We start from the raw sequence: 11017 nt of genomic DNA on the forward strand, positions 1-11017 counted from the left end.
GCTCTGTGGGAAGGAGGGAGGTCCCGCCTCAGCAGCCCAGTGAGCGTGCCCCGCCCGGCAGCGGCCCGGCCCCGCCAGGTCCCTGTGCCGCCGTGGGCAGGCGTGAGATGGTGAGCCCTGCGCGGCTTTCCCCCGTCCGTCGCTTACTTCTGTCTTACGAGCTTGCGCCTTCCCGAGCCCGCCCGATACCTCCGTTACCATCAAGCGGTGCCGATCGCCCTCTGCGGCTATTCCTACGGCAGCTCCTTCTTTACAATTAACGAAATTCTGTATTGTCTGTAAACTTGAAATGGTGCTGAACTGGCACGAAAAGGTAGTTTAGATGTAATAAAAATAAGCATAGTCTTCTTCATCTGTAAGTTTCTTTGGGCGTGGTACTATCCCAGTTGTTTCTTGGGGTCTCTTTTTTGTTAATTCTCTGTGAAAGCATAGGAGCATGAAGTGATACCAGAAAATTTCAGAAGCTGACATACTGAGACAGGAAGATGACGTAGCAGAGACATCCCAAGTAAGAAGTGGTCAGTAAAAAGCACTGAACATATGTTGACTGAGGAACTGGGCTGAACCCTTGTGAAAGCACTGGGTTTTGGAGGCCTGTGGAGCAGTGGAACAGCCACAGAGCACTGAGCTGCAAATGCCATATGCTATTGTATATGTTTCCATAGGGACCTATGAACTTCTATGTGAATATATATGTTGTTACTGTTTATTTTTAGACTGTTTGTGTAGTTAGTATGATTGTGTTTGGCATGTGCTTATTAAAGCTATCTTTTGGAAACAATTCTGACTTAACATTTTTCTTTTTAGAATATTGAATACATGTTTGGCATTGTTGGTATTCCAGTCACTGAAATCGCAATTGCAGCCCAAGCAGCTGGAATAAAATACGTAGGAATGAGAAACGAACAAGCTGTGAGTATATATCTGTAGTAGGACCAATCCTTTCTTTTAACTGTTTTACAACAGAATTAAATCCAGTTTATATTTTGTTACTAGAAATAACGTGATCTCTGAATGTTCCTTTAAAGAACCTGTAGAGAAGCAGTCACTGTCAGCCTAGAATAAGGGAGAGCATTGGTGGATTGGGTTGGGTGTTTCTTTTTGCCCTTCTTTCCCCACTTCCATTTTTAAGTGACTCTTCCTTTTCTAATAAGGGAATTGCAACTTTTTCATTTTTAGATGCCTTTCTCCAATAAGGGAGAGAAGGTAGAATGAAAACAGGGAGAAAAAGAATTTTAACAAAGCATTCCAATACAGAAAGAAAAAATTATCAATTTTGTCTCCTTCAAGTAATATATTGTCAGGTTTTATCTGCCACTTTTTGGGAGGCTCACCCAGGTTTTTATTTTTCTGTAGTTTTCTATAGACTTTCCAATATACTTCTCCCTTAAATTTTTCTACTGTCACTTTCTTTTGCTGGTGTCATCCCTTCCAAATTAGGACAACATTATCACGCTCCCTCTAATTGGTAGTATTTTAATTCCTTTTTTAGGACTTTCTTAGCTGTTACTTTCCTTTTTGTTTAGAAGGATATTTTACTTAGGAGCTATTTCCTACAGGCCTAAAAAGGTAGGGTTTTTTCCTTGTCTCTGTTCTGTTCTTGCAGTGCCCAAAGAGGAAGGTTTCCCTGCTGATAAGCTTGTCCTGAATATTTTCAATAATTGTAATATCTTTTTTTCCTTAACTGTGTTTTAAAAGCTCACCAAACAGCAAATTGTAGAAAGTTAAAATGCTTCTGAATGCTCAAAATCAAGCACGAACATACCCTTAGAGGGTCTTAATTGTATATATTTCAGCTTCGTTGTCGAGGTATCAGAAGTTAGACTCAAGCTCATTAGCATTTTGATGTTAAGCCACTAGTTCTGGATTTGTTTGGTTTCCCCCAGTAGTAGCTCTTGAAGCATTCAGTAGGTTCTCAGGTAGTCTGAGGTTGAATATAATAACCTCAGGTTTATACCTCGTTTTCAAGGATTGCTACACAAGCTGGCTAGCTAGCTGCTAGCTGTTGCACTGCTAGCAAATGAACCATCAGGTGTCCGTACTCCAAGTTGCTTTACTATATTTCTCAATTTTCCATAACTGATGCCAACAAATAAATAAATTGATTGATTATTACCTTATCAGGAGATTTTTTTCTTGTGTTTTAACTTGTTTATGGATCCTATCTGTCTATGAACACTATTAATTAGAATTTTAACACTTCTACAAGGAACTTCTTCTAGTATTCTAGTATTCTGGACCTGCACAGTATTCAGGTGCCTGTATTTTGCAGCAGTGTTCTTTTTCTGTTTTCCACCATGTAGCCTTCGTGGATCATCCCAGGTGTCAATAAAGCATTAGAATAGTAGTTCTCCTAAATCAGGTGGTCACGAGCTGTATGTTTTTGCTGTCTAATCCTTACATTCTTATATTGGAATGTGAGAATTTGCAGAGGAATGCATGTCTCTATGGAAAATCTGTAACATGAGAGAGGCAAACATATACAAATATGTTTAAAAGATGTATTTGATTCCTTTGAAGGACAGGGAATTCAACACAGTCTTTATATTCCTGTAGGCAATTTAGCAACTGTTCTAGTTTTAGCTTTGGTTATTAACATGATTAAAATTAATTTCCTCATGTGTCTGTAATTAAAAGAGAAGATTGCTTTGCACTGCCAAGTGAGATGCTGTCCTATTTTTCACTCTTTACTAGACTCTTTTCTGTTAGAGTGAAGAAGACAAGAAACATTCTGCTGTGTAAATGGTGAGATACTTTTGCTTAGGGAAATAACAATAACATGAAGACTTGTTGTAACATCAAAATGTCAGGGTTTCTCTTCTTTGGGAACTAGAAAAGGATGAACAAAGATATATGTGGGTTTTGTTTTGTTCTTTGTCCTCAGTGAAGACCTAGAGTAATTGCTTGGCAGAGGAGAGGATAAAAGGCTATATGCAGTATATTCACGGTACACTTAATATTTACACGTCATAGTTTTGTCTATTAGTTGTCTGGTCTGGTTGTGGAGGGTGTGTATACAGCTGCTTCCTTTATTGGTGAAGGCAGCCCTATATGATCTGAGAGATATGGAAAACAAAGGTTTTTTTCCAGGGGTTGAGTTTCTGCCTCATTTCTCAGCCAGATGTAGCGAAAGCCCATAAAACTGCAGAATAAAGTGTTTGACTAGAAAGACCAGTTTAAATCATGAAGTTAAAAGCTAAGTAGTACTACCAATATCCGTTAGCTAATCTCCTGCGGCCTGTAACATGGCATAAGTTTGCTAGAAGCAGTTCAACCCGTGTCCCGTATGCCCCTTGAACACTGGATAGTTATGTGGCAACTTGATAGGGGGGTGTGTTTTGTGTATCTGTCCTTGGGTAATTAGAGATTGCTGTGATTGTTTAGAAAACTGATAACCCAGGTCAGTTTTAAACTTCAAAAAAAACCTTCACTAGATTGTTATTCATTAACAACACACATTGCTAATCATAGAATCATTAAGGTTGGAAGAGACCTCTAAGATCATCAAGTCCAACTGTCAACCCAACACCACCATGCCCACTAAACCATGTCCCTAAGCACCTCATCTACACGTCTTTTAAATACCTCCAGGGATGGTGACTCAACCACTTCCCCGGGCAGCCTGTTCCAATGTTTAACCACTCTGTCAGTAAAGAAATTTTTCCTCTCGTCCAATCTAAACCTCCCCTGGCACAACTTGAGGCCATTTCCTCTTGTCCTAAATGTTTAGTTCTTAATCTTTAATAATAATTATCACTACGTATTCAAAGCAATCTCTTCTTGATAATCTTACCCTAAGTTAGTCGTGAGTATATAATGCGCTGGAGCTGGTACAGCGTAGTTAGCACGGATGGTGCTAGCTGTCAGGTGAATCAGACTCGAGAACCCTTCAATAAGGGCAGCTGTAACCAAAGCAGACATCTTTTTTTCTCCACCTCTTAGATTCAAGATCTCTTTTTATAAGACGTTTTGGTCTCTGAACAGATCTTACCCCTTGGCCTCCGTGCCTGGACTGTGGACCGTGCGGTGCTGGATGGGTGTTACTTGCCCAGGCCAAGACAGGTGCTTTATCCTGTTGCACATCTGTTGGTTGGGTTTTGTTCTCTTTTTTTTTTTTCCCCCCTCCCTTGCTTAGCTGTTGCTGCTTTTCCTAAAGCAAAAGCAGTGTCTTCCCAGATCTCAAAGTTGCATTTTTTCAGTGACCAGTAATTGGCCATCAGCAAGTTGCTTATTATTCTGGGACTGCTGCTTTAAACCTGTGTCCATATTTTCAAGACCTGAATTTATGTTGTATGTTGTAACAAAAGACATCATGTACCAAGTGCAGATTCATACAGCAAGTTCTCATAACAAGTTGATCACAAGCCCTACAGGAACATTTAGCATTAGGTACAACTAACATAAGGGCTTCAGGCCCACTCTTAGGCATGGCAGTACTGTTCTAACTGGGCCACTGGGTACAAAAATGCTTAACTATTGTTTACTAGCTATGTCGTATTGCTTTGCTTATGTTTGAGTTGAAGACAGAATAATTTAATTAAACCCTGCTTAGTGTGCTTCTGCTTGTATGGGAGAAACAGACCTCTGCTTTGGCTACAGTTCAAACCCAGCACTCACGGGTGGTTGCAAACTTCGAGTTCAGTGCCTGCATCTGGACTTCTTGCATTTCTTCCTAATATTGATTGTGGGTTTGGTGATCATTGGCATTTTATATGCCGACGTCCTTCTTGCCTGTCCGAGGAAAATAAGGATCTGGTTTCAGCTGATCAACTGTGTTGTGACCTTAACAGATAATATGAGTGCCATTACTCGTGTTTTAGTGGTGGGGGTCCAAGGTTCTAAGTAAAATGGGGTTTTGTTCTTACTGTTCACAGAAAAAAAAATCTTTTAAGTGTACCCTCAAAATTACTTATGATTTCCTCTCCTCTAAATACAGGTAGATTTAGTCATGTTGCTGCCTTGCAGAATGAAGCAGTAAAAGTTTTAATGGCAATGACTGTACATGAACCCAAATTCTATGGGCTGCTTTATTTTGCCATTCAGTTCTAAAAAAGGATTGCTATGGAAACTCAACACCATGCTTTGAGCTCCATTAACAAGATTTTTAATAACACCTACTCCAAATATTTCTAAACTTTTGCACACAGATAAGTCATCAAATTGTTATCTAATTCTTGAACTATGAAAAGTAGAAAGAGATTTTTCTTGTCAACGTACTTTTTTGTCAACAATTCCCTATCCTAATGCTGCAAAGAAAATAAGGGCTGCTTATTATTCCTCTACTAAGCCTCATGTTTTCCTCAAACAGTTGGTCTGTATCTTTAGGAGCATGAGGATACTAAAGACAGTTTCTCCTTCTGTGTAATAAGTCTGTGTTTTCACTTATTGAAGCTGAGATTGCTAACATGCTGTGTTACCTAGAATTATTCATAGGTTTGAGGAAAATGTATAGTAGCTTTGTAAACTTTTAGAAGGAGCTTTTGTGTTACTTATTCTTCTTACCATAGTAGTACTCAGATAAAACAAACAAAAAAAAAAAAAAATCCCAACTCTATTTCAAAATGAAAGAGGCGGGCTATAAGGCCAGGAGCGTACTTTAAAAACAAAGTTTTGCAAAATGACTTTTTTCCATTAAGTGTTAGAACTTGCTGTATTCAAGATGAAAGCATGAGAATATGAGGGAGAGAGTTGGCAATGTCACATGTGTGAATCCTTTGGAGTTCTCGGTCGCCCGTAAGCTTCTGTTTCTACTTGATCGCATATTGTCTTGTTACCAGGTGAACTTTATATCTGAATGTTTAATATTACTACAGGAATAGCATAAAAACATACTCCATAATAATACTGCTGCTAAGCTATGTTAACACATGTTGTAGGCATTACTTTTGTGAAAATTATTCAAAATGCAATTTTTCTTTAAAATGTCAAAGTAGCTAAAGCTAAGTGTGATACCAGAAATGGAGTGAGAAGTACTTCAGCAGCTCAGCTTGTAAAAGATAATCCCTAATCTTCTAATGAATCTCTCCAGCGTGTGATTTCAACCTTTTGCTTAATTTCTGAAATACGATGAGTCATTCCAGTGATGGCTGGATTTCTGTTCGTTGCCTTTCTCTTGCAAATCCCTCTTCCATGTGAGTCTAGAAGGCAGTAGAAGGGAGAAATTTCTTATGCTGTTCTGTTCATTTTGCTTTCCTGGTTAGGGGGGGGTTCTTTTACGTCGTCATTTTTTCAATTTTTAAATCATAAATATTCCTAATGTAATATCCTGGAACAACAGAAGCTTGAAATGTGGAGACGAGTTTTGAAATTTTTTTTATGTAAGCCTTCATGAACACACCTTATAATGGGGAGCGTGAAGGGGTACTTCTGCTTACATTTAAGCTCTAATGATCAGAGCAAAATCTGTACCTGCTTATTTTCAGTATTTTTGTTGAAAGTTATGTACAAGATATGAAATGTATATATAATAACAACTGTATAATTAACTCCAATATTTTCAATAGGCCTGTTATGCTGCATCTGCTGTTGGATATTTGACTGGCAGGTACATTCCACATTTATTAATGTTTGTAATAATATACTATTAACTGTATTAGACTCAACAGTTAGAAGCTAGGAATGTTTTTCTGTTTTGGAGCTGGGTGTTTTTAGTGTGTGCAGATGTAGGGCAGTTAAAAGGGAACATGAATTTTAAAATAACTGTCAGTAATGGTTATCAATATTTCTATTGCTATGATTCAGGGCAGGAACAAGGAGGTGCTTAAGCTCATATAATATTGTCCATCTTACAACTTTATTTTTTCTCTTTTAATTTCTGAGTAGTAGTTTAACACCATTAGTATGAGGGGCAGAAATCACGCCACCATTGTTGCATCTTGGTGGACCCGCTATACCTTAATCTCATCATCTGGGCATATTATTGAACAAATACCTTATCAATATGGAGACTGATCATATGCCTTCCAGTCTCCCCTGTGCTGCTTCTGACACAAAATACTGGCTTTTCCTCTTTTCTATTGCATTTTGCTCTTAATGTTGTTGGGAAGCATTCTGTGGCCTGTGACTTGTGAGGTGTGTTTCTTGGATCCTTTTCTAAAGTAAACATCTGGTGTCTGCTTGCTCACAATTGCAGACCCGATGATGCAGGTGATCATTCCTTATTCTGTCTGCAAGCATGACACCTGTGTTACACAGTTTTGTAGTTTTTCTTTCTTTGAATAATCCTCTGGAAGTAAGCTGATTTTTTTCTGATACGTAAAGAGTCTGTAAAGCTACTAAAGAATGCTCAGTAGTTAAGAATTGTCATTTTTATCTCATCACCTGGAATAACAAGTGCCTCTGCCTGAATTAAACTATAAAAAAATTTGTGTTGAATCAGATGCACTTCCTCCTTTGTGAGCTTTCTTCATTGATATCTAGTGCTAAAGTGGAGTTGAGAAAACTGCAAATATAAGTGGCTTACCAAATTCCATACAAATGCTAGATGATGGAGTAAACGCAGTAAAAGAAGGAGCTGTGTTATGATGAGCCTGCATATGTTGCAGACCTCTGTGTGGCTGGCACGTAACAACTGTTTTACTTGCTTTTTCAATTGGGTTGATGCAGCTAAATGATTTCTGATTCCCATGTCTGTCTTTAGTCCTTCATACAAACCCCTTGTTGTTCATGCATTTTGATGACATGAGTAAAACTTAAATATTTTATATTTCAGCATCTTACTAATTTTTGTTGGTGATTTATTTGGTGTTCCCTGCACTTACTTTCCTTTTCTCTCTATCTGTTTGTTTGTTTGTTTGTTTTTCTCTAGACCAGGAGTATGTCTTGTAGTGTCCGGTCCAGGTTTTTTACATGCCCTTGGTGGGATGGCAAATGCAACCGTGAACTGCTGGTAATTTAACTACATTTTCCCTTTAAAATACTAATAGTTTGCTGTTATTTGTTGTAGATGCTGAGCTCTGCAGTATTTAGTATAGGACTTTTTTTTCTTTCTTGTAGGTAATGAGAAGGGAATTCTTCATTTATCAACCCTAAAAGTAATTTAGTTCCATTTTTTGTATTCTCATGGATAAAATTCTTTTTGTCCTACACCATTATGCATATATTGGAAAATCTATCAGTATACCTGATTGTATGGATAAATTTGAAAATGAAATCGATATTCAGTCTGCAATGCTTTATTGATCGTGGAGGGTCTTAGAGGTTTTTTCTAAATTTAAATCCACATTGCCTTTGAATTACTATATTTCGTATGTGAACAAATTGACAACTGCATTGTTAAAATCCATATTTGCTCCCCACACAGACATTTAGAGCAGTAACTAAGTATTGAATTAAATGATGTACAGAGTGATAGCATTTACTCCCACAAGCCTTCACTGAGACATGGCAACTTTAGCTGGTCTGCCACTGAAAGCTGTTCAGAAAGCTGTATGAGGTATTTTGGGTAGAAGCTCTGGTAATACTAAGTGCATGTGATCTGGAGCATTAGATTAGCAGTGGCTGATGGACAAGGGAAGCTCAATAATGGGAACACTAACAAGTCAAGTCTCTGACGCTTTGAAAAAAGACCTCTAGTGTTCAAATTCTTTTTTAAAAAATGAGTTATTGACTAAAGTTTTGCTGTCCCTATGTGACCTTAGATTAAAAAAAAAAAAATCATATGAAAACCTTGCTTTTGAGCAGTCATGTGTTTGGTTATAAGAAAGAAGCATTCATGGCACTTGCTTATGGATTTGCAGGAGACATTTCTATTTTCTCACAAACAGAGTTTTGTCTGAGACTAGCTCTGTTTACCTGACTTGATCTTGCATAAACCTGTACTCCTGGCAAAAGGTGAAGGGGGTGACTTACCTACTCTGGCAGAGTATTTGACAATATAGTAAGACGACTGGTTTTCACTGACCAAACCACAGTGTTTGGCCAATGATTTTTTTCACTGGTCCCATCAGGTTTGCCTTTTGCCTGCCATGTGCCAGAAGGAGAGAAGTAAGCATTCAGAAACCCTAAATTTAGCCCAATTAAATTAGTTTTCCTTGGCTCCTTCATGAGTAGGCACCTCCATTGAGTGAGAATCCCAGACATGCTTTCACATTTGCTTTTGGCTGGCATTACCATTGTAAGAAAGGGTGCTTTGGAGGGGAAGACTAGGGATTTTTCTGTTGCATTAACTGATCAGCTTTCTGGCCTGTTTCACTAGGCAGCAGCATGAATACTTGGGCAGGCACTACAGAGAAGGAGTGTTGCAAGGGAAGAGCAAGAGTAGCCCAAGCAAAGGAAAGGAGATGAAAATACAATACACATTGAGGGGTTTGGTTACACTGATCTGATACAGTCCGCCGCAAAAAGGGATGTAGGCCTGTATCACCTCCACACCTTTCTCCTGGCCATGTACTCCTGCTGCTTGCCCTCTTGACAGCTCTGGCACTTGTCAGCCCCAACAATCGCATTGAGTTCATTATTCTGGCAAAAAGCCAACCCAGCAAAAATCAGTAAATAATGTCATGTTAGATAAGTGATCTAAATCAGCTCGCTCTGCGGTCAGGTAAGCATCAAGCACCTAGGCGAGGGAGGGAGTGGATTATGCAGCTGGGAGCAGAAGTTAGAGACGTCTTCCCCTTTCTGTGGCAACAAGGTGTTAAGTCTCCTGCTCTGTACCATTCCCTGTGAGGAATTGGCATGAGGAGACCAGTTTGTAGGGTCTCAATTTGTATCCCTCATCAGTATCTCCCAGATGTCATGCGATTCCATGGCATTACACCTGGCATTGTTAACGTGCTGTCCTGGTTTCAGCTGGGACAGAGTTAATTTTCTTCCTAGTAGCTGGTACAGTACTGTGTTTTGGATTTAGGATGAGAATAATGTTGATAACACACCGACATTTTAGTTGTTGCTAAGTACTGCTTACACTAGTCAAGGAGTTTTCAGCTTCCCATGCTCTACTGACTGAGAAGGCTGGAGTACAATCAGTACTTTTTAGCTTTTTAGATTAGCTGTTGTCATTCCTTTCAAACCATCTTGTCACCCATGTTATCAAGCTTCAATTAAAATTGCTAGCAATATGACTTGGTTTTAGAATTTTTATGCTAGATGCAGATCACTTAATACAGCCAGACTGTCCTAAAACTAGTGACCCAAAAGCTGCTAGGAAGTCTGCCAGCTGACATGCTGATATTTAGAATCCACTCCTGTATTGTGCTGGTCACTTTCTATTCCTGTTGAGATCTGTGGATGCTGAAGGTGCACAACATCCCAAAAGCAGTAGGATTTGACCATCAGATTTACAGATGTGATTGCGGTTATAAAAAATACATGTATGCTTAAGGTTGGTGGGTTTTTTTATTTTTTTTTATATACTTTTCTAGGCCTTTGATTGTTATTGGAGGCTCTTCTGACAGAAATCAGGAAACCATGGGAGCTTTCCAAGAATTCCCACAGGTACACAGACCTACAACTTTGTACAAAAAGATTTCAGTTAAATAATTGGTGTTGTTTCTTCATTAGTGTAGGAATAACAATCCCAAACACTAACATTTCCTAACAGATCTTACAATGCTGTTTATTTGCTCCATCTACTGGTTTAAGATGGACACTGCGTAAATACAGCAGATTATTTGGAGTGTCTTTGTCCACAGTCATGTTAGAATTCATGCCCTGTTTTACGTTCTCAGCTGGTGTAAACTACTGTTGTCTGTCTGTTCTGAGATGGAAGAAAGCAAAATAAAATTTCCAAGAAAAGAAGCACCACTTTCTGGGAAAAAATACCTAAGCGCTCAGTGGAATGAGTATGGCTTTGACAGTTCCCACCAGCTGAGGAACTGCATTTTTTTATGTGGGAGTTTTCAGCTTGTTGCTTTCCATTTGGCATTTTTTCCCGTTTATTCATGTTGAAATGAGATGGAAATGAGCAAATCACTTTGATAAATCAATATAATGGTTATATGCATTTACTCAGGTTGAAGCTGGTAGGCTGTACAACAAACTGTCTGTCCGCCCAAGCAGCCTAGAAGTTATTCCTGCT

At 38.8% G+C, this 11017-nt stretch overlaps 1 protein-coding gene across 1 annotated transcript in view; it reads left to right on the plus strand.

The window, feature by feature from the left end:
• The first annotated feature begins 289 nt into the window (after nucleotides 1-289).
• Nucleotides 290-11017, plus strand: part of HACL1 (2-hydroxyacyl-CoA lyase 1) — a 27289-nt gene continuing 16561 nt past the window's right edge. Inside the window, 6 exon segments of the mRNA XM_009325742.1 lie at nucleotides 290-313; nucleotides 808-912; nucleotides 6504-6544; nucleotides 7808-7888; nucleotides 10362-10434; nucleotides 10952-11014. Of these exon segments, the coding sequence (XP_009324017.1) occupies nucleotides 290-313; nucleotides 808-912; nucleotides 6504-6544; nucleotides 7808-7888; nucleotides 10362-10434; nucleotides 10952-11014 (387 nt within the window).

The sequence above is a fragment of the Pygoscelis adeliae genome, unplaced genomic scaffold, assembly GCF_000699105.1.
Source record: "Pygoscelis adeliae isolate BGI_AS28 unplaced genomic scaffold, ASM69910v1 Scaffold226, whole genome shotgun sequence".
NCBI classification, from domain to species: domain Eukaryota; kingdom Metazoa; phylum Chordata; class Aves; order Sphenisciformes; family Spheniscidae; genus Pygoscelis; species Pygoscelis adeliae.